The sequence below is a fragment of the Desmodus rotundus genome, chromosome 1, assembly GCF_022682495.2.
Source record: "Desmodus rotundus isolate HL8 chromosome 1, HLdesRot8A.1, whole genome shotgun sequence".
Taxonomy (NCBI): domain Eukaryota; kingdom Metazoa; phylum Chordata; class Mammalia; order Chiroptera; family Phyllostomidae; genus Desmodus; species Desmodus rotundus.
The window spans coordinates 55,227,875-55,255,767 of NC_071387.1; the positions used below are offsets into that span (position 1 = coordinate 55,227,875).

The following is a 27,893-nucleotide window of genomic DNA, read 5'->3' on the forward strand; positions in this document are numbered from 1 at the left end:
GAACTTTCCTATACCACATGGTAGAACTGAAATCTTGGCCAGTGCAGCTTCCCCCATTATTACCTCTCTGTTCCAGGGCAGAGCTGCTATCCTACCATTTATCAAAGATTTGTGCACTCTAGTCATTCTACAATGCCTCCAAGGCAATAGTAGGAAGAAAAGAAAGGTCTTAAAGAGTGTCATATGTAGAATGATGATTTAAAAATTCACACTTAGAAGGACTTTCATGTACACTTGTGTCCATTTGTCCCACATTTGAATGCCCACTCTGCTCCTGGCAGTAGGATTGAGCAGAGTGCTACAGGCACTGGATAGTCCCTGTACTCCAGTAGTTGAGACTCATGCAGGATTTCTTAACCTCAGCATTATTTTTAGCAGCTTCCTGGACTGTACCCCAGTGTCAGCTCCCAATGGAGACAACCAGAAATATCTCCAGGCATTCTCAGATATACAGTGTTAGGGGCGGAGAGCAAATGGCCTATAGTTGAGAACCACTGGACTTGGGGGCATTACTGGTGTGAGAGACATACAGGAAAATAAGTAGTAAGTACACACTGTAGGATGAACTAAACATGAGTCACATGGAGTGCTGTGAAAGAAAATAGGGAGAAGTGGCTTCTAGAACACTTTTCACATTCATTGCCTTTCTCCTAGGTTGACCCTGAACCACGTGGTAGCTAAACAAGTTTATACTATACAAAAATTGTTACTTTTCAAATATTGAAAACACTTTGCTTACTAAAGGAAGTATCTAGAATTATTTTTTCTTTTTTTAGAGAAAATATTACTAGTTCTGAATAGCCATGTTCAAAGGGTGGTCTTTAAATTACGTAGTGGCAATTACATAGTATAGTCATGCTATCATGTTGCTACATATGGGCAACCATTGAACAGGTGCTGATTCTGTACACCCATCTCAAGAATCAGGTGGTTTACTTACAAATTTAGCACGTTGTATGTATTGTTACGGACTAACTAAGTATAGCAACTGAAAGTTATTTACCCACTTTCCATCAGAGAAAGGATTGCACAAACTGTCAAAATCAGTTTATAAAGTTTGTTTGTATAGAGTCACATTTTAACTATTACTCAGCAGAAAGAATGTAGCAATTATAAATAGCATTATTAGTAACTCGTAAACTGTCTTTTTTAATATTTACTTAAATCTTAAATTGAGACTTAAGTTCAAAATTATTTACAATGTCTATTTTGAAACTTCAGCTTTGCTAATTTAACCTGCAAAGTGAAGGTCTGTATCCCTCTCAAACAAAACGAAAAATAAAAGCCTTTTAACCTCTTTGATAGTACTTAACATTGTTACTTTTCTGTCATCTGTATACTGCGACTTATTTTTGACTATTATTTTTCCATGTTATTGCTTCTGCTACATAAAAATTGCTATAATTTAAGTTCCTTCCCTTATTGGGTCATGGTGTTTGAAGGACGTTGTTGATGCAGTTTCTGTGCACTCCTGGATGAGTGCATGCATTAGTCACAGACTATGAAATGTCTTTTGGCACTCTCAAGTTCATTTGTACATCAGCTGTTGGCTAGGTTATGCTTGCCAACATTCACTCTCTCATGTTCTCTGTTAGAGTGGTGGGGAAGCGTGGAATCATGGTGGGATACCTGAGGAGCACAGGTGGCTCCTTGGGTATGTTTTGAAGAAAATGAAATAAAATGACTGGAAAAAAACCAAGAATAGGACTGAAGTTGATGAGGCATATTGTTTAATATCCTGTACCTAGGAAATACTCAAATGAACTGGCGTCAACATCCTGAGGTAGAGGTCCTTACATTCACTACAGCATTTGCTTCCTTCCTACAGCAGCGTTTTACCTCTGTAGCAGTAGTTTAAGTAAAAAAAAAATCTATTTAGTGCATTTAAATACCAGATGTACATAACCCATCCACTTGTCTAGTGTTCAGAAGTACAAACTTTGACCTTTGGACACCAAATCCATGAATGTTCAGATGAGTTAAGATAATTGAGATTTTCAGGTTCTGTGGTAATCACATAATGGGCTGTACGAAGGCAATACTTTATTGTTTCTTTTTAAAACAAAGTATGCACAATGATCATTTTACTGGTTTGATTTTATTCAAAAACACTATACATATGTTGGGCATTTATATTCTTTCATAGTAAATTTTTTATAGTCAACACAATAAACTAAGTAAATAAGATGCTTATTTCTTTTTTCCGATAAAGAAAAAAAATAGCCATCAGCTTTAATGACTGCCTTAGTCTTGACATAGCTTTATTTGTCTCTACTTCAGTGAATCCTCTGTAACAGGAAAAATTTAATTTATCTATTTCTTAAAATCTCATGTAATATTTTCAATTACTATAAAAAAGAAGAGCTCAGCATCAAGAATCAGTTATTGACATTTTCCTTAATTCATTATACATAGGTGAGAATTGCAGAGCTAAAATGTGAAATGACACACCTTTAACTATTTTATAGAACAGTTGCTTTCAGTAGCCTTTTTTTGGACTATTTATAAGTTTGTCTTAAAATTAATTAGTAATCAATTATAGAACCAGGCTGCCTGGGTTCGAATCTAGGCTCCACCACAGGCATTAGGCAAGCTACTTTATACCAACCTCCAGAGGTGGAGTTGTTAAATATAACGTGATTAGAATGGTGTCTGGCATTTAATAAGTGCACTATGCAAGTGATAAATAAATAAATGCAGCCACATGCTTTCTTTATTTTTAATAATTTATTGTTGAAAATATGTCCAAGGACATATTTGCACCCATTTAGTTTATTAATTCACACAAAAGTATTGTTTATGTATTTTTTATTGTTGTTCAAGTACAGTTTTCTGCCCCCCCCAGCCCTTCCAACCTCCCTCCCCTGTTTCCACCCCCCGACCACCTTATTGTCCATGTGTCCTTTATAATTGTTCCTGCAAACCCTTCACCCTTTTCCCCTAAAATTCCCTCCCCTCTCCTCTCTGGTCACTGACAAAAAAGTATTTTTTGACCACAGCGATTGAGAGTGGTGGTAATGAACGTGATAAGCATGATCTTTGTCATCTCACAGGTAACCCTTAAAGAGTAACACATAAGATAATTACACAACTAATTAATTGTGACCATTATGTTTGCCACATGTTCAGGGCATTGGGTTGTTTGTAGTAGGGGATACCTACCTAGACTGAATTTAAAGTGAAATATGAAAGATGATACCTGGATAAATATGCTCCGTATGGCAAGATTTATCAATCTTGTTTATCTTTTCAAAGAACCAGTTCTTGGTTTCATTGACCTTTTGTATTAATATTTTTTAGACTCCATTTTGTTTTTTCCACTCTGATCTTTACTATTTCCTTTCTTTTACTAACTTGGGGCCTTATGTTCTTTTTTTAGTTCATATATATATATGTTTATATTATTTATTGGTATTTTTCTTGTTTCTTGAGGTAGGGTTATATTGCTCTATTGCTATAAATTTTTCTCTTAGGAATGTTTTCGTGTGTCCCATAGATTTTGAGTTGTTATGTTTTCACTTTAGTTTGTCTCAAAATATCTTGATTTCTTCCTTGATTTTATTTTTGACCCATTCAGTGTTTAGTAACGTTATTTACCTTCCATGTGTTTGTGTGTTTTTTAGGTTCTTTTCCTTGTAATTGATTTCTGGTTTCAGACAACTGTGATCAGAGAAGATGCTTGATACAGTTTTAGTCCTCTTAAATTTTTTGAGACTTGTTCTGTGCCCAGATGTGTGGTCTGTCCTGGAAAATGTGCCATGTGCACTTGAAAGAATGTATATTTTGCTGCTTTGGGGTGAAATGCTTTCTAAAAGCATCAATTAAATCCATCTGGTGTGGTGTATCATTTAAGGCCTCTGTTCCCCAGTTGATTTTCTGTCTGGAAGATATAACCATTGATGTCAATGGGATTTCAAATCCCCTACTATGACTGTATTTCTGTCAGTCTCTCCCTTTATGTCAATCAGTGTTTGTTTATATATTTAGGTGCTCCTCTGTTGGATACATAAGTGTTTACAAGGGTTATCTCCTCTTGTTGGACTGATCCCCTTATCATTATGTAATGTTTTCCTATGTCTCTTATTATATAGTCTTTGTTTGAAGCCTATTTTGTGTGATATAACTATAGCTACCCCAGCCCTTTTTTTCTTTTCATTCTTATTTGCATGTACTGCCTTTTTCTATGCCTTTACTTTCAATCCCTGTGTATTTGTTTGATCTGAAGTAGGTCTTCTGTAGATAGTATACACGGTCTGTCCAGAAAGTATCCAGCCTTGCACTATGAAAACTGGAAACATTTCTTGAAGAAGATACAAGATACAAGAAGCATTGTACACAGGACAATGACGCCTCAGTCCTCTTCAAAGTAGCACCTTGGGACCTCACACAGTTCTCCCAATAGCTATCAGCTGCCCTGTTGTATTTTCCTGAATCTCGTCGATGGTCAGAAATACCTTCCCTTTTAAAGGTGATTTTAGTTTTGGGAAAAGCCAGAAGTCCTAGGTTGCCAAATCTGGGCTGTAGGGGTCTGAGTCACCTGGGTGATTTGACATTTTGCCAAAAAACTGCATGAGACGTGATGCATGAATGGGTGCATTGTTGTGTTGAAGCTGTGAATCACAAGTTGCCCATATCTGCAGCCTTCTGAATCATCCAAATAGTTTCTGCAGTGGAATGTTTAGGGTTAAGGCTAAATTTGATGCAGATTTGTTGCTCTACTTGCTCAGTCACTTTGAATGTGACTGGCACAGTGTCTACCGCCCCCACTGACCAGGACAGTGAAGTCATTGTTCATGAACTTGCATTCCACTCCACTCTCCTTGGCTGCTAGGTTACATTGGTGTGGCACAAACCATTCTCACATTAACAATGGTTGGACATTTTCTGGGCAGACCTCTTATATATGTCTTGTTTTTATTCATTTGGATAATCTATGTCTTTTGATTGGAACATTTAGTCCATTTACATTTAAAGTGATTATTGATAGGTGTGTAATTCTTGCAATTTTATTGTTTATAATTATGTTCTAATTTTTTCTTGTTTTTAAAGAAGTCCCTTTTACATTTCTTGTAGTACTGGTTTGATGGTGATGAAATACTTTCTCTTTTTTTTGTCCTGGAAGCTCTTGATCACTCCTTCAATTTTAAATGATATCCTTACTCCTTAGCATCATCTTATTTATAGATCTTTGCTTTTCATCACTTTGAATATTCCATACCAATCCCTCGTGGCCTGAAAAGTTTCTATTGAAAAATCAGGGAGCAGTCTTATGGGAGCTCCCTGGTAGGTAAGTAACCGTCTTTCTCTTGCTGCTTTTATTATTTTTTATTATATTATATTGATTATGCTATTACAGTTGTCCTGATTTTTCCCCTTTTGTTCCTCTTCCCCAAACCCAGCTCCCCAAACTCCCTCAGGCCATCCCCACACCATTGTTCCTGTCCATGGGTCATATAAGTTCTTTGGGTACTCTGGTTCCTGTACTGTACTTTACATTCCCATGTCTGTTCTGTAACCACCTATTTGTGCTTCTTAATTCCTGCACCTCTTCACTCATTCCTGCACATCCCCTCCCGTCTGGCAACTATCAAAATGCTCTCTGTATCCATGATTCTGTGTCTGTTCTTGTTTGCTTAGTTCGTTTTTGAGATTCCATTGTTGATAGATTTGTATTTATTGCTGTTTTATTGTTCATAGTTTAGATTTTTTTCTTGAATAAGTCCCTTTAATATTTCATATTATAATGGTTTGGTGATGATGAACTCCTTTAGTTTTTTTCTTGTCTGGGAAGCTCTATCTTTCCTTCAATTCTCTCTTGTTTTTTTATTTTTTTAAGATTTTATTTATTCATTTCTAGAGAGAGGGGAAGGGAAGGAGAAAGAGAAGGAGAGAAATACCTATGTGTGAGAGAATTGATTAATCTGTTGTCTCTTGCATGCCCCCAACCAGGGACCTGGCCCACAACCCAGACATGTGCCCTGACCAGGAATTGAACCAGAAAGCTTTCTGTTTGTGAGCCAGCGCCCAATCACCGAGCCATACCAGCTAGGGCTGTCATTCGATTGTAATTGATAGCTTTCCTGGGTACTGCAATCTTGGCCGTAGGTCCCTACTTTTCATTACTTTGAATATTTCTTGCCAATCTTTTTGGCCTGCAAAGTGTCTTTTGAGAAATCGCTGACAGTCTTATGGTAACTTCCCTGTAGGTAATTAACTTCTTTTCTCTTGCTGCTTTAAAATTCTGTTTTTATCTTTAACCTTTGGCATTTTAATTGTGATGTATCTTGGAGTGGGCCTGTTTGCATCTATCTTGTTTGGGACTCTCTATGTTTCCTGGACTTGCATGTCTGTTTCCTTCACCAAATTAGGGAAGCTTTCTGTCATTATTTTTTCAAATAGATTTCCAATTTCTTGCTCTTTCTCTTCTCCTTCTGGGACTCCTATGATGCGAATTTTGGACCTCTTGAAGTTCTTTTAGAGGCTGCTTATACTATCCTCATTTTTTGGATTCTTTTTTCTTCTTCTTGTTCTGATTGGTTGTTTTTTTTTTCTTCCTTATGTTCCAAATCACTGATCTGATTCTTGGTTTCATCCACTCTATTGTTGTTTCCCTATACATTGTTCTTTATTTCAGTTAGTGCACCCTTTGTTTCTCAGTAGGTCTTTTTTATGTTGCTGAAGTCCTTACTAAGGTCCTTGAGCATCTTTATAACCATTTTTTACAACTCTATGTCTTGCTAGCTGCTTGCTTACATTTCACTTAGTTCTTTTTCTGGTGACATCTCCTCTTTCATTTGGGACATGTTTCTTTGTCTCCTCATTTTGGCTGTCTCTCTCTCTCTCTCTCTCTCGGTTTTTCTGTGTATTCAGTAGGTCTGCTATGTGTCCCAGTGTCAGTGGTTGGCCTTGTGTATTAAGTGTCTCATGTAGCCCACTGGTGCAATCTCCCTAATCATGTCAGTCATCTGTTCTAGGAGTGTAGGTTATGTGTGCTCTCCTATTATAGTTGAGCCTTGATTGTTTTTGGTATGTTGACTTGACCTTCATGCTGTGGCCGGCTGTGGTTATTGGCCATGGCCATAGTGTATGAACTGCTGTGTCCATGCTGACCTCACTAAATGGAATATGCCTCAGCAGGTACTGGTAGCCCTTTTGGTGGGCTACTTGTGGAAATAATCAGGTGGTGCTCTACTGTGGCCTGAAGCCAGCCACCAGGTGTGTTGGTTCAGGGGCCTTTTGGTAGGAACTCCAGTAGAGGTCAATGTCAGAGCTTCCTGTGACCAGCCTTGCACTACCTGTTAGGAGGCACAAAGTGATGTGTGGTTGATATCTGCTTGTTCTAGGCCTGGGTACGTGTAGAAGGGGTCAAGCTGTGATCTGAGGCTGGCTGCTACTAGCACTGTGCCTGGGGCAGGTCAATGAAAGGCCCAAGACACCCCGAGACCCTCAGCTACCTGCCATCTTCCCATTAGTCTCGGCCACTGAAAGAATCATGTGTGGTACGTGAGTTGTGTGAGGCAGTTTCTGATGGAATCACCAGGTACAAGGGAGAGTGGTGTTTAGCAGGTTAATACAGATGGAAAGTTGACACCAGTGCTGCGTCTGAGAGCACTCAGCAAAAGTGTCAGTATACTGCTGTCCACCTGGGGCCTTTAGGCCTTTGTGGTGGGACAAGGTCTTAGGGAGTTGTCAGGGTAGAATTAATAGAGTTCACCAGATTAAGATTTGGTGTTGTGGGGGGATTTCTCAACACAGGAAAGGTGGTGCTTTTTGACTGTGCAGGAAATTAGCCCTCACCCTAAAGGCATACAACTCAGTAACTGGAATTCCTTGAGAGTTTTTTAAGAAAGTCTGTAACACAGGCCTAGGGTGGTTGCCCCTGACTCAGTCTTGGGCTGTGTCTGAGTTGGGTAGGGTGGGTTTTTAGGGAGTAATCAAGGTATAGCTAGTGAAGCTCACCAGGCTACTGCCATGCGAGGAGTGGAGAGCTCTATACACGGACATTGGTAGCTGTCCCTCCAACCCTCACGTGAAGCTTCACAACTCAGTGTATCCCTGTATGACTCTGTTGCTCCCTCATCTACCAGCCACCATCCCTTTACTTGAACCTACTATTCCTTTAAGAGTCCACCTAGTTTTCCAGTAGCTATCCATCCCACAGGGTGGTTGGTATCCCTGCTAATTTTTGCAGCCAGGTGTTATGTGAGCTCCTGTCCCTGGCACTGGTGCTCTGGGAAGGGGAGCCTAGCGTGGGGGATCCTCTGCATCTGAAATATTCATCCATATCATAATCACTGCATGTAGGTATGGAGCCAGCCCATTTTGTGTCTCCACCCCTTTTTACCAGTCTCATTGTGGCTTCTTCTGTTTATCCTTAGTTACATGACTTCTGTTTAGCCAGTCTTCAGGTGCTTACCCAGTTTGATTGTTCTATAATTTAATTGTAATTTTGATGTGGTCATACGAGGAGGGGAGTGCAGTTTTCTGCCTATTCTGCCCTCTTGGAGAGACTCTGGATTTGTTTAAAGGGATCTTTACGGCTTGGCAGAATGTGAGGCTGCTGTCAGCTTCTTTTATGAGTACTTTCTGGACTTAGTCCAGCTTGGATTTCAGTGTATTCAATAATAAAAGTACATGTGAATATGAGGAAATGTATATCATTAAAATTGCATTATTATATAGCTGGTTTTTACATGTGGACTGATTAATGAGTTTCTGTGGAGTAAAAATAGAGCACAAACCACCAAACCACTTTCTAGATTTTATCAGTAGACACATTGCCCTTAGGGACTTCTCTTGTCCAGAGCTGTTAATGATTCATTGGAACAGTGACAATTCTACGTTTTATTTGAATTAACCAATTGCTTAGAGATTAGACATAGAATGAGAAATCTGATTTGTAGTTGTATGTCACTTGCTGGAAAAAAAGGTACTCCTTAACATTTATAACATGTTTCCTATTAATTAAGGCAGAGTCACCATATATCCTAATGAAATACTCTTGAGGTGTCCAAATCAAAGGTTTGACATAATAATAAGGTAATTCAATTTTTAAATAGATTATGTAAATAGAAATGAGCCAAATCATTAAATAATACAAATATAGTGAAGTCAACATTAGAGTTTAATTTTCATTTTTGTCTTGCTTGTTACAACACTGGCAATACTATAGTGTTTTGACAATCATTCAGTGAATATTAATGGAGCATGTACTATGTGTTGGTTGGTGATGGGTATACAGTGGTAAAACAGACCTGAGCCTTATCCTTTTAGAACTTAGGTTCTAGTGTAAGAAGCAGATGTTAACTAAATAAACACAGAAACATTTGATTACAAATTGTTTTTAATGATTTAAAGGAAAGGCAAAAGCTGCTAGGAAATGAAATACTTCCGGTTTGAGAAAAAAAAGGATCAAGAACGAAGAGAAACTTGTTCACTTCAGAAAGGGATCCACTTATTTATGGATATTTCCATCCAGGTGTGGGGCTTTAGTCTAAGCAACCTCCTTTTGCTGTGCCCACTTCGAGTTATACTCACTACCTTTGTACTCCCACTGCTTCCCCAAAAGTCAGATATAAGGAAATAGATCAGTCTGTCACATCTGTATGCTTATTGTAGGTGGACATACACAGATATTACATTTATGATCACGTAAATAACCTACTTTTTCTATCTAATGGTAATGCTTTTCCATATCATTAAATGTTCTCCCATAAGTTACACTATTTTTTAAAGGAATATCTCATTTCCAGAAAATGTTTTTTTCCATTTTTTGGGTCATAGATAAACACTGCAGATGTGAACATTCATAAATACAAACTGGTACATTAATTAATAATTATTTTCTTAGGATAGGTTTCCAGTTGCATTACTGGTCTCATATCATTTAATATTTCAAAAGATTATTTTATATTTAAACGTTTTGTTATGTGTTGCTGAATTATTGGCATGATTTATTTGTAACACGTCATGAGGTGGTTTAATGAAGCTTCATTTTGCTGTTTGTGAGTCTGAAGTCAAGCAGCTAATAGTACAAGTCATGGAAGTTAGTTCTGCATGTTGGATTCCTCTTGGCCTTAATCTGATTTAAATTCTGTTCTTTCTGTCTTGATTTCCTAGAATAATAATGAATCTTCTTATAAGAACTGTTTCTCTGCTTCTTTATTGATGGTGTTCTAAATTTGGCCAAAGAGAAATTAAAGAAACACTTAAAAGCTATTGTGTGTTTATCTACCTTCTCTTTGTTTTTCCTTCTGGGACATGTAGAATATATCTACCTGATTTTCTGCTTTAAATAGTTTCATAAAATTAATAACAAAGAAAATAATAGAAGTGCCAGACATGTTCTCAGAGTTGAGTGGGGATATAGAAATTGCCAGGTAAGATAAATCTGACCTGCTGAATCACTTAGAGTGTTGCTGCATGTTTCGTACGGAAGTGTTGCTGAAAAAGTGTGTTGTCAGTTAAGTTTAAAATTTTTATTTCCAACAAAATTATTTGTTTTCCTTTTTATTATTTGACGTCAAATTTCCAACCATATTGTCAACATTAAAATGCCTGAAGTAAATTATACTTCTTCCTAAAGGCACTGATGTTTTTGATCTAGTTAGCTTCCACGAGGTTTCCTGTTTGGAAGTGTAATACCAGAGATTTTAGGTGGCAAAAACATGTGATCCGAGGGCACTGAGTGTGGGCTAGTGTTCATGACAAAGGTCATTCTTCCTGGGATTCACTGTCAGAATTCAGTATGACATAGAGGGATTAAAAATATAACCTAGAATATATACAGATTCAGAAAATATAACCTAGAATTTATTCGAAAGCTTTTACAAAGTTATTTTGTTTCTCCCATCCCAAGAACACCTGTAATATACACCTTTACTATACACTATCCAGAGCTTCCATTCTGGGGATTGTATTATACATACATGACCACTTTATTAATTTTTTCATTTGTTCCTTCCTCTTAAAAATGTATTTATTAATATTTTCCTACATTGATATTGGTGTTTGAATTGTAAAAAAAATACGGAAAAGGTTTAGAGGATGCTGACTTTATCTCCAGTTCCACAGAAGTGAGGAGGTGAACATCTGCAACATCAATAATATAATTTTTAACATGACCAGCATTTCTTGTGAAACCTGGACGAGAACTAGTTCTGTGTTCTGGCCCTTGCTTTACTCAGCATGACCCTGTCTACTCGTTTGTTGCTCAGTGAACTGGAAATGATAAATCCCAGAGAGGCTGGTTGGTAGGAAACTGAGTCTTGCATCACTTGAACCTTTTCTTTTCAATTTACTATCCTTGTCATATCCAGCAATTCACTGAGCATTTTTGTGCCTCAGTTTCTCATCGTGAATTATGATTTACTTCTTAAGATTCATTCCAGGTACAGTATGAACTTCTAATCATGTCCACTTAGTCATTTAAAAAGAATTATTTGAATGATTCTCAAAAATCAGAATATCTGAGTATCATAGGAGAAGGAGTACATGTTGTATGCTTCCATGCTATTCCTGATGGCTCTCATACATGATCTTACATATACTTATGAGCAAATATTTATATTCATAAAACACTAGATCCCTCAGACTCTGCAGAGCCCTGTTTTATCTCATGTTGCCCGATTTATCATCCATATAAAGTGTAACATGCAAGCATGAATTCAGAACAAAGTAACTTCATCTGTCCCTCAAGACTGAAAAGTTTCATTTCATGCTGTGTTTTCCATGGCACAGCGGGAGTGGAGTGTTTCATATCTGTAACTCTGAACTTCCACAGTGTTTCTGTCAGATATGCAGGTAAGTGTCGAGAAGCAGAAATTGTAAAACTAATTTCTACAGAATTTTTTGGAGACTCCTAGAGCAAGCTATTTGAATCTATTTCCTTCATTTTGCGTAGTTTTTTTTTTTGTCTGTTTGAGCTGTGTTCCCATGGGTCAGAAAGATAGAGTTTCTAGTCTCATACCTTAAATTGCTTTATAATTGCTTTACTTTATAAGGGACATATCCTGGCCTGGTGAAGCCTAAAAATATCCAGAAGAAATTAATCTGAACCTATTAGAAGTAGGGGGAGCGGAAGAAACATATTTTGGAAAATTATTAGCTAGACTGGATAAACTCTATCAACACGGCATGATATCATGCATAAAAAAATAATGAGACCCAGACATTTGTTTTCAACAACATTTCAATTTAGTTATGTGTCATAGAAAAAGGAGTTTGAGATGGAAAAATGAGACCCTTATTTAAATTTAAAACCATTTAAAATGTATTGAACATGGTTTGGTTTTGGAATCCCACAGTGGAGTGGGTGAAGAGTATGGGAGCTGTTCTGGATTTGAATGTGGTAAAGGCTATATTATTTGTGAGCTGTGTGACCTTGGGCAAGTTAACTTAGAATCTCTGAGTGTCTGTTTCCTCATATTTTTTTTAAAAAGGCTATTGAAAAATATTTTTAAGGGCCTCTTCATCCTTTAGATACCTAGAATGCACTCCTCAGTAAGACAGACATAGTGTATATTTTCATGGTTTAAAATAGAATGGAAGGAAAAGGTCAGATATGGGAAAAGTATCTGAAACCGCTCACAAAAATGATTCATGAAAATTAGGGTAAGATACTTGGTTCTGGTATAATACTTTTTACTCTGACTATGGTATACCTTTTGCTTTCAGGGAACTTTTAAAATTGTTCTCATCTTCATGTCTATGAAAACAAAACATTCATAATTTTATTCTGGGTGTGTATTCTGGGACTCTTGGAGCTTTCAAAAGTATTGTGTACTCTGACAAAACCAGAGTTCTATGAACTTTGCAGACCAGAGTCTGGGGAAAACAAGGGATGTTCAAGCCTCCTGCAGACCTTGTTTCCTTAATGGACATAGGACAAAGGAAGTGGCCTTTGCACTCCTTATATACTGACTTTGTTGATTAATATTGATCGTAGTTTGTATTTCTATTTCCTCCCTGCTCAGTCAGTGTAAATGTAATTATGTAGTTTAATTTTCATGTACTCTGCTAAAACAGCCTATTATTTATCTTTGACTGGTATCACATGAAATGTAACCCAGGAAATCAAAGTGCTGTGCAAATATTATTTTTCAACTTAATTAGACCTAAATATTTAAAAATTCTATTTCCTGTAATAAAATAATTCTTATAAATTGTCAGGTAATTATAATAATTTTTCCCAAAATTATTTGTGTAAGAGGGTACATGTACAAGTGAGCAATGACTGAATAAGTATATAGATGAAATAAATCAGTGTTATAGTTGATAATTACATATGACTAAGGGGCGAAGGTCCATTTGGGTGGGTTCCTAGTGTGTTCCATAAATAGGAACTGGAACTAGCAGGAAATAGGACATTTTCTGTTGTACTACTGCATAAGTTTCTTGCAATTTTTTGGGGGGGGCTTTGGTTAACTATTGGAAGAATCACATATCCTTACCATCTTTGAAAACGAGTTCTGTAAAATACAAGTATTTGAGTACAAACAGAGACTTAAAAAATTTCTTTGGTTGACAAAAGCATTTTGACTTTACTTCAGTTTTTGTGGAGAAGGGAGTCATAGAGATTATAATTATGTTTAGAGAGCTCCATTGATCCAGTATGTTTACATGCTTTTTGACCTTTGGTCCCCTGTGACAGAGCTAGGAGAGCATTTTTATATGATAAAGATGACTGAGAGCTCATGGCATCCCCAGTTTTATGTAGCTGTAGGCAGACTTGGGTGCAGCAAGCAGAAAGAGAATGTGACTGCTGCTTATTAATCCTATTAAACATAGTCATCATTTAGCTGAAAAGTGATAAAAGGGGTTAAAGAACAGGAAATAATGAATTGATGCAAACCTGGATGAATGACGGGATTGTAGTATATCAGTTGGTCAAAAAATCAGATTAAAAAAACTCATTATAGCCTTTCCATTTAATACCTACGTTGTATAAAGATTTCTCTTGATGCTCTACCCCTAGAATTGTCTGCGTATTTTTTTCAGTGAAGTATCTGAACTTACTAAATAATAAATTATCTATATTACTATAAAAGGTAGCTTAATAATTGAGAATAAAATTGTATTTCAGGCCCGGTTACTGATTTTGGCCCTAGATAGTTATCACATCAGTCACAATTTTGGTTAAATAAGAGGTTGCTATGCCTAATACTTGAAATGCCCTTGTTACTACTTAATGTAGAAATTGTGAATAATTGTGTCTAATTATGTTAATAACGTGTTCTTTATTCTTATTGAAATAGCTAAAGAAAGTGGGTTAAAAAACAAATGGAGAATATATGTCTTTTTTTGTTCTTTATTTATTAAATACTCTTTATCAAAGGGTACCTGGTACAAACTTCTGGGCTCTCAAAGCCAATAAATGGTGAGTCCTTTGGAAGTTTGGCATTTTCATATTTTATACACAGTCCCATATTCTCATAGCTCGTGTATTTGGAGAGGTAAGACAGTTTTACTATGTGTTGAAAAGGAAATTATACAACTCCTTTTTTTTTTTTTTTACTGTAGTTCCGATCTAATGTAGCAATTTGGTTTTGCCATGAGGCTAATTAACAGATAACCTTCAAGAACAATAATTTCTGGGGGTGGACTAGATTTTGATAAAATTATGTGTTAAAAATAAGATGTATCAACTGATTTGAATTCCTGAAGGAAACAAATTAATATGTTGATTGTAATTTTTTAAATATGAGCCCTTTCATTGTTAAAATACAGTTACAATCATTACAAAGCATAGGATCTTACAGTAATTTTAGTTTGAAAGATAAACTACTCTTGTTAGCAGAAGACATCAATATGTGCTATATTTGGATACTCATAAATTTTTAAAACAAGAGTTTGCCACCATTGGCTCGCCCTTTTTAAAATTGTCCTGTTAGTAAATCTGATCCATAATTTTTCTGATCAAAGATACCTTCACATGCTGATTTATGTTTTTGTGATTGCTGTCTCCATTGGCATTAACCAGAAAAAATTAATTTTGAATTTTAGGTTTTTGTTTTAAAGGATTTATTTCTTATACCTTAAGTTCCAAGATAAAAAGAAAATTTTGGATTTTAGCATCTTTACCATAATAATCTCAATTCACTTTGCAAGTACCAGCTGTAATATACTAAGGATTTCCTGTAGAAAGGATGATCTTTGGTGTACGAGATCTTGTGAGAGTAGAAAGAAAATCATGGACCACCATTGATCTTGGGAGGTACTTATTCTCTTGGAATATGTTTCCTCTTCTGTTAAAACTGAGATTTCTATGTCTTACTGACAAATACGTGTGAGGGTTGCCTTCAGTAATATAAGTAAACCACCTAGCCAAGGAAGCATATTTGGTGTTTACTAAATGTTGGTTTCCATCTTCTTTTCTTCTCTTCTTCTTTTTTTTTGGATAAAAGTTTTCTTACAAATTTATTGTTAAAAATAATTCTTTAGGTCAGTTCTAAGATTGGTGAAAGATACTTTAAATGCCTAAAATCCTAAAAAAAATTGTAGATGAATTCACCTGTGGGATGATTTTCCTAACTAATCATAATTTAAAAAAATATGTATTTTAATGGTTATGCTATTACAGTTGTTCCATTTGTTTTTGTTTTTTTTGCCCTTTATCTCCCTCCTCTCTGCACCTCTTCTCCCACCAGGTGCATTTCCTCCATCCCCCCTTAGTTCATGTCCATGGGTCATACGTATAAGTTCTTTGGCTTCTCCATTTCCTGTATTGTTCTTAACCTTCCTCTGCTATTTTTTGCCTACCAATTAAGCTGTTTATTCCCTGTACCTTTTCCTCTATTCACTCCCCTCCCCCTCCCGCTGATAACCCTCCATGTGATCTCCGTTTCTGTGAATCTGTTTCTGCTCTAGTTGTTTGATTAGTTTGTTTTTGTTCTTGTTTTTAGGTTCAGTTGTTGATAGTTCTGAATTTGTTGTCATTTTACTGTTCATATTTTTGGTCATCTTCTTTTTCTTAGATTAGTCCCTTTAACATTTCATGAAATAAGGGCTTGGTGATGATGAACTCCTTTAACTTTACCTTATTTGGGAAGCACGTTATCTGCGCTTTCATTCTAAATGATAGCTTTGCTGGATAGAGTAATCTTGGATGTACGTCCTTGCTTTTCATGACTTTGAATTCTTCTTTTCACTTCTCACCTGCAAAGTTTCTTTTGAGAAGTCAGCTGATAGTCTTCTGGGAACTCCTTTGTAGGTATCTTAACCCATTGGTTTAATTATTCTAATTAGATTCACTGACTACTTTTGTTTGCAAACCTAGGTTTTTAGCTTTACAGACTTTCAACATTCAGTTCACTGATGCATCTTTGTGATGGTTAATCCTTCTGTTTCTGGCATGCTTTTGAATGTGTGGTTGGTTTCCTTTTAGTTGTTCCTGCTACACAGTTTCTTATGAACTCTATCATGCCTTTGAACATACTATTTTACCATTTATAAATATGAACATGCAGGCTGTCACCCCCCTTCAGAAAAAAATTAATTTATCCCTCAGTGAATGTTTAAAAATGTAAAACATCTGCAATTATATGGTAAATAAATATTCATGTACATTATATTCAAAGTAGGACTCCGTGACTTTATATAGCTAGTGAAATGTTTAATGCGCAGTAACCCTTGTGTTTCAGTGCACCTGCAGGAAAGACATGGTGAAAATTTCAATGGATATCTTTGTGAAGAAATTTCAGCCAGACAGATACCAGCTTTGGAAACAAGGGAAGGATATATACACCATTGATCACACAAAGCCCACTCCAGAATCCACCCCGGAAGTAAAAGCATGGCTGCAGAGGAGGAGGAAAGTAAAAGCATCCAGGAGGTAACGATCCCTCCTCCAGCCTATCCCACTTGTACTTATACAGTTAAAATGGGTCATCATGTGATATTCTCAAAGACTATTTGCTTTGCTAAAAATTTATTCCCCTTAAGTTTATGAAGCCTCTTACTGAAAATTTGAGGTAAAATATTTTTAATTCTTGAGAAGTATAATAAATGAATTATTATTATTATTATTTTGTGTTTGGGAATATACTGAAGTTGTTATACGTGGCAAGTAGAACAATACTAGAACTTATTGAACCTCTTACACTAATGTCTTTTAAAGTCTTAGTGGTTTTCTGTATTCATTTCCATATTTTTATTAACTTCAGTAACTTGATTTCCAACTTTTTCATGTTGCTACTGATTTTCTTCCTGGCTTTAGTTGTTTTCTTCTTCATTTGTCAAATATATGAGATATTACTTTTTTCTTTGTGATGCCTATAGTTTGCTACATTTTACACACTTGGTTTTACTCTTTTGCAAGGTATAAAGCAGAGCATATGGTGTTTCTGTAACATTGTTGTCCCTGCGAACTTTATTCTGCAATCCATTTTTGTGGCCAGGGCCATTTCAGAAGCTTTTACGCCTGTTATGGCCATCTCACTGCTTTCAAACTCATTGAATAGGATATGCGTTACGTTACGCAGGTCCTTAGGCAACCCTTTTTAGACTCTTTATGTTTTCCAGGGTTATATTACATTTTTACTCTCCCGTGTTACTCATTGTTTTTCTTTCAGATTATAAAAGTAATATTTGTGTATTGGAGAAAATTTGTAAAATAAGGAAAAGAATAATGAAGGAATTCCAAATCACCCATAACCTCACAATCCAGAGATAACCAATGTTAACATTTTGTTTATATCCTTTACATATATATCGGTTATATATCATATAATCTTATGTACCTTTCTAAAATTGGGGCCATGGTCCATTGACAACTTGATGACCAGTTTTGTGAGTGCTGTTGGTTTAATCAAATGATGTACTACAACATTATTTTTAATGACTGCATGTATTTAACTAATCTCCTGTATTTGGACTTCCAGCTTGTTTTCAACTTTTTGCTATTAACTAAAATAACACTGTGATTTTAAATCTTTGCCCACACTTTTGATGCTTATTTTCTGATTCTCTTTTTTCCCTGACATTTATCTTCTGCTATTTTAGAATGGTAGTGAGCAGAGGAACCTTAAGAACATGGACTCAAACTTCTGCATTTTATGAGAGAAATACCTGAGGCACAGAATTAGAGGCAGAACTCAAACTGAGGTGTTTTTATTTCACCCTATAGTTATAGGAGTGATTTTCAAATTCTTAGTTTTCAAATTCATTTAGTAGGTTAGGAACAACACTTTAAAATTAGGAAGTAAAATAGAATAAAAAGTATTATAGTCTTTCCTGTGTGGTAAGGGTAAATATTAATTCATGACATGTGTGAGCATGTGTGTATGTGTGTGTTGTGTCACCATCTAGAGTGTATAACTTACTGTGGGTTGAATTCCAAAAAGTTTGGGAAACACAGATGTAGAGAGTCACTGCCTTTGATAAACGTGTTAATACACATTACCAAAACGCTAGTTGTGGGAGGCGGCAGTAGTGAATCTTAAATTCAGAACGTACATCAGTAGATCAGGTTGAGTAGTGTTTTTTAGTAGACAGAAAACACATACTTCAATTAGATATATGATGTGGTCTCTTAGTTACTAACCACAGTGGACCTTTTGGGCTGCCAGAGAACGGAGATCCATGGCATTGGACAGATTTGAAATACTTTTCAGTAGGTTAAAATAATCAGTCAACTTTGCTCACCCACTTTGGAAGCCTAGTGTTAAGAGGCTTGTTGATTATGCTCAGCCTTGTAACTTGATCACAGAGTTTGCTGACTCCCTTAAGTAAATACTCTCTCTGGAGAAATCTGATGAAGAGAACGATTGATTGAAATCTCAAAGATCTGTCAGCCATCTTGCTTTACATGTACTATGCTGTTAGTAATGTGAAGATTTTCTCTCTAACCTACTGCATGGGCTCTCCATAAACGTGAAAATGGTGATGCTTATACTAGTAGTGTTACTACCAGCAATTGCCAAAGCTAATTTACATAGGTGATCTGTGGATCTGGGCTACCTTCTTCATCTCAGATCTCCACCCTCTCTGACTTCCTAACAGTGCTTAGTGTTCGCGTATGTACATGTGTGTGTGTTTGGGGCACTGAAATACATGTTGCTTTGACTTTAATTGTAATTTTTTCTAAATGAAAGTGTTAGAAATGTTGCATCACATACAAAAGGCATCTTTGACAAAGCTAGCAAATGACTTGCTCGAAAATACTAAAAGATGAAAAAAAATAAGAGGGATGTCCACTTTGAAAATAATAAGTTGATAGAAGATGTTAAAAACATATGGATAACCTTTCTTCTCTCTTATTTCCTTTACCAGTGATGATTTGACATTTAATTTTAATGATTTTAATGCATACTTCAGAAATATACAAATTTCAGAGTAACATGGTTACTTGTTGACCTTGGAATGTAAATCTGTTCAGACTTTAAGAGCAACTTTATGGGTTCTCCCCATTTTCTTTTCCATTTTTCATTATCTAAATTAATATTTGATTTATTGATTTGATTCCTCCCATGCCATCATTTTCACTATACTTTTATTTTCAGACTTCTTTTAATATTGTTATAGAATTTTACCAAAGACTCCCCAATAATATTTAGTAATCAATTATTTACACTTGTTTTAATTTTAAATTTTAGTAAATTGTTATTAAGGCACTTGTTCAAATTTCAATTTCAAAATTAATCTTTTAATTGTGAAAGTTATCTCTGCACAATAATTAAAAACTATCAATTTTTTCTTTTTTCAGTAAGTGAAAATAACATTTGTAATGGTATGTGTTTTATCCTGTTTGTTGCAAACATTCTCTGCTCTGACCACAGCTTCTCTTATTAATAGCTTCCAGTGCACTGGCCCTAACTCCAAGAGGCCTAAGAATGAGGAGGACAAGGAAGTGTCAGCTGCAGTTAGTGAGACAAAGGGCTCTATCTGTGACCCAGTCCCAGTTGGCCTCAAAGTCAGTGAAAAGCCAGAAGAAGCAATAAAACTGGGGAACACAGAAGCACCTTCAGAGGAAGCGACCTCTCCTAGCAGGATGCAGCTGGATCCGAATTCATCAGATAATGTCAGACTCTCAGGTGAGAAAGTGGCTGTTTCATATATAACTTGTAGGTTGTTGATGATCTGATGCCTTTGATCTATGATCAAGAGGACAGACATCTTACTTTTACACACAGCTTAACCAATAAACTATCTAGACTTACGGGGCAATTCAATCAGGAGGCCAGCGGAGTGTTATAAAGGTCAGGAGCACCACTGCTATGTAGAGTGAAATTGTGAGACAAACAGTCAGCATGTCCTATTTGGTTTAATAAAAATGAAGATTCTAAAATGAAGAAAAAAATTTTTTGATGCTACTCAATTTACAATATATAATACATTTTTGGAAAGCTTCTCTTGTGGTCACATGCAACAGAGAAAATCAAGTATAGATAATTTGCAGATTCTTTGCTTTCAACTTAATTTTAAGAATAAAATAAGCAATAAGGTTTTTAAAAAGAACAACAAAAATTATTCAGTCTTGGGTAATGGTATGTATAGTTCTCTGGCTATTCCTCTATACTAAAGCTATTATCTGTCTCAACTGCTTTGCCTTTCCCCCCTTTTATAGCATGTATCTCTGAGAGTGCTTTAAAGCTTCGCCTCTTTCATATTTGTTGGGGCGTTTGTCCTTATAGTAATTGAGCTTATTGGTAATCCCTGTCTTCTTGTCATACCTTACAACCAGTCTGTCCTTCAATGTGGGACACCCAGGAATCCATCCATGCCCCGCCCCCCTTTCCCCTGCTTCCTCCTCCTTCAGGGCACCCTTATCTCTTGTCGGAGCTATTGCAGAAATTGCTTCCTTCCTGTTTTGCCAGCGTTCACTCTAAGACAGCTCGGCTAGTTAGTTCTCTGTATGGCAGTCATAGTGATCTCTGAAAATGATGCAGCTTAGGTCTTCTCCTCACTTGTTCTTTTTTACTCTTCTTCCACTTACAGTGAAAGAAAAGTCCTTATCATCATCCTAATTAATCTGACCTTCAGCTGCTTCTCCATGCTCGTTACCTTTGGCTCTTGAAATATCTGAGTTAATAGATTTTAAATCACAGACTTTTCTTCAGTGAGTTCATACTTTAGTGGAGAGCTAGACAAATATAATTACAATCTAATGTGGTAAGTGCCATGTTAGAGATGACATAGAATGTGACTGATATACCAGGGAAAGACCTGAAACAGACAGGAGGCTACAATATTTCTTAGAGTAAGTGATATCTGAATTGACTTGAGATAAATGGATGGAAGTCAGGAAGGTGGAGAAGGTAGAGAAGGGAAGAGCAGCAAACAGTGCAGAGAAGACAGTTATTCAGTGCATATGGCTATTTCTTTATAGTCCCTCACCATAGTACAATTAAACACTTTATGAATTACTGGGTGGCTTAGGCCAAGGGCCCTTATTTTTTTAGTTCTGTTGCTACACAGTTACTTTCATTTTGACCTCCAGGTTTTGTGACCTGGGGGAACACTTATATAGAAGATGTGTGGCTAGGTTTAGCATCAGAGCTAGTATGTGACAGGTGAAATGATGCTTGTGTGTGTGTGTGTGTGTGTGTGTGTAAAGGAGGGAAAAGGGTGAACAAAGATGGTACTAGAAGAGAAGTGCTTATGATATTCTTGTGTTTTATATGCTGTCGTTGTATGATACACGATTAGTGTAGGGCATAATTTTTACTGGACCTGCACAGCCTTACATATGCTCTTTACATACATCCTCAGAACTGGAATGTTTCATCAGTAGCATCTCTTAGCATCGTATATTGAATATAATTCTTCTTTTTCAGAAATATTTCAAGTAACTATTGCTTTGGATAATTATTGTTATTCTCTGGCTTTTGACATTTTTCTGTAGTAGAACCTGTTTTTAATCCCTTATTTTGTCAATAAGTTTATTCTTTTATTCCCTTTTTAAAATTTATTGGGGTGGCAGTGGTTAATAAGATTATATAGGTTTTAAGTGTACATGTCTGTGATACATGGTCTGTATATTGCATCGAGTACCCACCACCCAAAGTCAAATCATGTTCTATTAGCATGTTTTTGGCCCCCTTTACCCTTTACTTCTCCCCACCCCCTTTTATCTAGTAACCACCATACTGTGGTCTGTATCTATGAGTTTCAGTTTTCTATCCCACATATGAGTGAAAGTAAATGGTTCTTAGCTTTTTCTGACTTAGTTTGCTTAGGTCCATATTCTCAAGGTCCATCCATGGTGTCACAAATGACAGTATTTTATCTTTTCTTATGGTGGAATAGTAGTCCATTGTATATACGAGGTCTGTTCAGAAGATATCCAGCCATGTCATATGAAAAGTAGAAACATTTCTTTAAGAGTATACAAGAAACATTGTACATAGGACAAGGATGCCTCAGTCCCCTTCAAAGTAGACACGTTGGGACCGCACATAATTCTCCCATTCGCTATCAGCCTCCCCACCGTATTTTCCTGAATCTCATTGATGGTTTGAAATCTCTTCCCTTTCAAAGGTGATTTTAGTTTTGGGAAAAGCGAGAAGTTTCAGGGTGCCAAATCTAGGCTGTAAGAGGGCTGAGTCACCTGGGTGATTCAATGTTTGGGCAAAAAACTCAGCATGAGATGTGATGCATGAGTGGGCATGCTGTGGGGATGAAGCTGCCAATCACCAGTCGCCCGTAGCTGTGGCCTTCTGAATCATCCAAACAATTTCTGCAGAGGAATGTTCAAGCTTAATGCAAAATTAGATGCAGATTTGTTGCTCTATTTGCTCAGTCATTTTGAATGCTCTGGCTACACTGTACACATGCTCATTCAACAATGTGTATTGCTCCCACTGACTAGTACAGTGGAGTTATCATTGTTCACGCATGAGCATTCCAGTCCATTCTCCTTGGCTTCCAGGTTACACTGATGTCACACAAACCATTCTTGATATATTAACAATTGCTGGACTTTTTCTGGACAGACCTTGTATGTACCACATCTTCTTTATCCAGTCCCCTATTGAAGAACACCTTAATTGTCATAAGTATATTCTTTTGCCAAACTCCAGGACCTTACCTTAACAACAACAAAGGCTGCACTGTGCTATGGTGACCTTTCCCATCATGTCTGTAGAATTTTAGAGGGGAAGTTGAAAGGTAGGCATTTAGTTCAGAATAGTTTAACAATTATGCTCATTAATAACACAACGTTAGATTTATTGTCTTTTTGTTTTGCTCCTCAGGAAACAGCTGTTTAACTACATCTCTAACGGAGGAAATAAAAATTAAGGATGTCCGACCCTGTGCCATAATTCCATCTTCGAATCCCAGTGAGACTGATGATTCCATATTTAGTGGCCATGTGACCCCCAAGGGATCAGACTCACCCATAATTCCATGGCCAGAGTCACCTGAGTTGTGCTCCTCAGTGGCAGGGAGTAACAGTGTGCTGGTAGAGAGAGAAGAGAGTGATGTGGAGAGCCATGGGAGTGCTCTTGAAGCTGGGGAATTCCCAGCGGTCCCCAGTGAAGAGAGAAATGGCTTCAAAGTCCCCAGTGTATGTGGCAATGTTTGTTTTTACTGTATTTATTGTATGGTGAGAGGACTTTCTGAAAACTGTCGTATCCATCAACATCTTGCTATAGTGCAAAAATAACATTTCACAGTTCATGTGTATTATTCATATTTTCTTGGATGATTGGGAGGTAAGCCTTCTTTGAGCTCTGGCTCATAATGTGATAATTCAGAGAGCATGGAACTTTTGACCACGTGTTGAAGATTAATTTTATTTTAAAATTTTTCTAAAATTAAAGTAATTTTGAGTTAATTATGGATTCATATGCAGTTGTGAGAAATAGTACGGAAAGATCCTATGTAACCAGTTTCCCCCAATAGTAACTTTTTGGAAAATTATAGTAGGATATCATAATGACATTGACATTGACACAGTCAAGATACAGAGTGGATCTATTACCTTCAGTGTTAACCAGACTGAAAATGGTTTTACCTTCAGGACTTTGATCTCCTGCCAACTGTTAACACCTCTGTGTCCCAGGCTTCCCATAGCCTCTACTTTAACATTAGAGCTCCTCTGGTCATGCTTTCCCCTGACACTTTCCTCATGGACTCCGATTCTAGGACCAGGCTGACCTTTCTGGGTCTGCCCACTACCAGAAAGAAGCCATTTGCCTTATGGAAAACTCAAAACCTCTTGATTACCAAGCTCCCCCATTCTATGTATTGGCACAGGGCCTCCCTGTTTCTCACATGTTCTGGTATGATGTTAGTGTCATATGCTTTCCGCATAAACTGTGGCTGTACCCATAAGATTGTCAGTGGGTTAGGCAGTCACACACTCTGATTGTGTGTAGAGATCATCAGAATTATTAGTCTCTTTTGACCTATTCAACTTGATGAAGGAATTCAAGTGGGTAAGGGGAACCTTAATTGTTGGAGCTGATAAATTGAGTAAGCCCCGATTCCTCCTGTTTATTTCAACTCACCACAGGCCTTTTTGTATCTTTGAGTAGCAAGGGAGATTAAATAAAGAAATCCAGTTGGAATGTTATGTTTATAAGTAGTATTAAAATGTCAAGTAAAATATAGGTAACTTTCTTATTTGGCCTAATAACCTTTATCATTTTATGTATGTTGTATATCCTATTGAGCCATAAAATATTTAATCAAAAATTTACAAAAAAGTAGAAAAATAGGGTCTAATTTATTTGAAAAGACCAAGTTTGAAAATAGTATTCATATATTAGTACACAAATTTTACAATTTAGTTTCATGTAGGGATTAATTGTAGCCAAACAGATATTGGGATTCTCGAATGGTGATAAGTCAAATGCTTGTTTAAATTATATTTAGTCACGTTGTTTAAACTAGAATGGAACTGAAAGTTACTTTTCCTGTTGCTTGCTTACCCTCAGTGACTTGAATATCTTTATCATTTCACTGAACAAAGATTGCCTGCATAGGAGAGCAAATGCTGCTCCTGAGGCCTGGGTGACTTGACCTTCTTGGGAACAGCTGTACAGTACTCTTTTCTTATCTCGTGATGTCAGAGAATCCCTCTCAGTAATAAGACCCATGTCAACTTTGTGTAGTTTTGAGCAGTGTTTCTTTTTATTAAGTGTAATACAGTGTGTATTCTGGTAGCAATCATTGTAGTCAATCTTCTCAAGAAATATTAGGTTATTTTTTGAACATGCCTTTCTGTTTCTCTGTCTATCTACAACTGGGCTCCATGCTCTCCCTGGAATATACCAAGAATGTTAGCAGTTGACATGTTATTACCACTGACCAATATACTCCTTCCCCAGAGACCCTAACTGTATCTCTCCTTCACTGCACTCAGATTTCACTCAGTTGTCTTCTCATCAGAAAGGCCTTCTCTGATCACCGTGTATGAAATAGCCCCTCCCTATCTCTTTCCATTCCTTTGTCCTACTTTATTTTTTATTTATTGCATATTTGCTTTATATCACCTGGTAAATAAATATTTACTTTTTACTTGTTCATTGTCTGTGCTCTTCCTCCTCTATAAGTCACACTCTTTGAAAACAGGGACCTGGTATAATTTTTCCTGCTGCAACTCTGTGTCAGAGCTATGTGGCACACAGTGAGGGCTTACTAAATATTTCTTGTTGACTAAGTTATAATTTCCCACATTACTTTTTAGCTATTATAAACCACAGATAAATCTCATCCTGTTTTACTTTTCCATACTCCTTATTTTGAATAGAATATTCTGACATGCTTTTTTTTCAGCAAATCCTGTTATGGTGTTAGATGCCTGCATAGTTTTCTCTACTCTGGCCACTGCTTTTTCAGCTAACAGGAACATTTCTGAGACTCCTTTCTTTCCTAATGAACCATTGATATAAACCAAGTAATACTCACTCTCTGATAATCTCCCCCTACCTCCATTTTCTTTTTTTTTTTTTTTTTTTTTTTGATTGGGCAAGAAAAGCTTGTAAGTGGGTTCTGTCTGGAAGATGTCAGGTTGTACATGGCTTTTTTTCCCCGTCACCCTTGAAAGGAAAATATAGTTTGGAGAACTCAGGACAAAAGATTTTCTATACAATTTCAGTGATTTCAAGGTGACAATAGTTTACCATATTGGAAAAAAAGCTTTGATTTCTTATTTAATCCTCCAAAAAGTGATTTTTCATTTCTGAATGAACAGAGGTGTATGGGCTCATTTTGACAGTATGGTTTTCTGTGTGGATAGAAAGAAAAATAACCTAATATTTCATGTGACCTGCATGGACATAACCAAGTGCCACAGTCCTATATTTTTATGAATATATAATACTACATTTAGATTAGTTTTAAACAACTTTTGAAAACTAGCCAACTGCTGAGTTTATTGCAGGCTTGATAAGCCTACTCTCCACAATATACAGATAGTATTTTAATATTAAGTGGAAACAGTTAATTGACCTCTTGGTAGAATAACTCATAGGATGAATTCCTATTTCTTTTGATGTAAACTTTTAAATCTCTTTTAGAAAGGGCTAATTCCACCCTGGCCAGGTGTGTTAGTTGATTGGAATGTGGTCCCATATACTGAAAGGTTGTGGGTTTGATTCCCAGTCAGGACACATGCCTACATTGCAGGTTTAGTCCCAGTCTGGGCGTGTATGGGAGGCAGGTGATCAATGTTTCTCTCTCACGTCAATGTCTCTCTCTCCCTCTCCCTCTTCCCTCTCTCTAAGATAAATAAAAACATATCTCCAGGTGAGGATTAAAAAAAGGGAGGGGATAATTCCCCAGGATTTAAAAAAAAAAGTACAAGAGTTTTTCATAATTAATTTGTCATAAATCATTGTGAACCATAGTGTTTTGTTTAAAACAAGTTTTTAACTGAAGGAGTTTTTTTGTCCCCCATTTTTGTTCTGTAATCAGAGAATAGAGGGAGAAACCAAAACAGCTAAAAGTTGGCGCCATCCACTTAGCAAGCCCCCAGCAAGATCTCCAATGACTCTGGTGAAGCAGCAGGCAACAAGTGATGAAGGTAGGTTTGTGACAGTTTTCATTACTTTTTCTGTATATGTATACAGTATTCAGTATTTATTCTGTCTCTTGTAACAAACTTTTCTGGAAAAAAAAATTGCTTGGTAGAGAGGTCATTTGACCATATTGTAAATATATACCATAAGGAGATAAGAGGTATTAAAGAATTTTCAGGGGAAAGAAATTTGGGCCCTGGCTGGTGCAGCTCAGTGGATTGAGCACGTGCCTGTGAACCAAAGTGTCACAGGTTCAATTCCCAGTCAGGGCATATGCCTGAGTTGTGGGCCAAGTCCCCAGTAGGGGGCGCACGAGAGGCAACCACACACTGATGTTTCTCTCCCTCTCTTTCTCCTTCCCTTCCCCCTCTTTGAAAATAAATAAATAAAATCTTTAAAAAAAAAGAAATTTGGATTTTAGGGATAAATGCTTGCTTCACATAATTTAGCCACATTCCTAGCAAAAGTCTTTCCTTTTTATATAACAGGATACAATTGGTCATTTCTGATATTCTTCTTAAGAAACTGCAGAAGAAGTTGAGAATCATTTCTTTTCAGGTGTCAAATCATAAAATTAATATGCTGTTAAGTTTCTTTGCATTATCTTTATTTTTAACTTGAATCCTTTAAATTTATTACACCGTCTTGAGTAAGAAATTATGTGTAATACTTCCATATCTCATTATATCTGGAGGTTGATAGCTGAACTGTAAAGAAATAAGGGAAATCCAGAGGGGATTCAGAGAGAAATGGCATCCAGATTGGAAGGGGAGCACTAATGCTGTGGATGCTTGGGGGAAGTATGCTGGGACTAGAGTTGATGTAGGGAAGTCAGAGCTAAGACTTCATAGGTGCCTCAGACACATGAAGTTCTACTGTTATAAACCTATGTGCTTGATTAAGGATGTACTAGGGAAAAACAAAAAA

General features: G+C 36.6%; 1 protein-coding gene across 1 annotated transcript in view; it reads left to right on the plus strand.

The window, feature by feature from the left end:
- KDM4C (lysine demethylase 4C) overlaps window positions 1-27,893 on the plus strand; it is a 366,544-nt gene that overhangs the window by 177,506 nt on the left and 161,145 nt on the right. Inside the window, exons 9-12 of the mRNA XM_024558285.3 lie at window positions 16,641-16,831; window positions 19,792-20,030; window positions 23,193-23,506; window positions 26,863-26,971. Of these exons, the coding sequence (XP_024414053.2) occupies window positions 16,641-16,831; window positions 19,792-20,030; window positions 23,193-23,506; window positions 26,863-26,971 (853 nt within the window). The remainder of the gene's footprint in view (window positions 1-16,640; window positions 16,832-19,791; window positions 20,031-23,192; window positions 23,507-26,862; window positions 26,972-27,893) is intronic.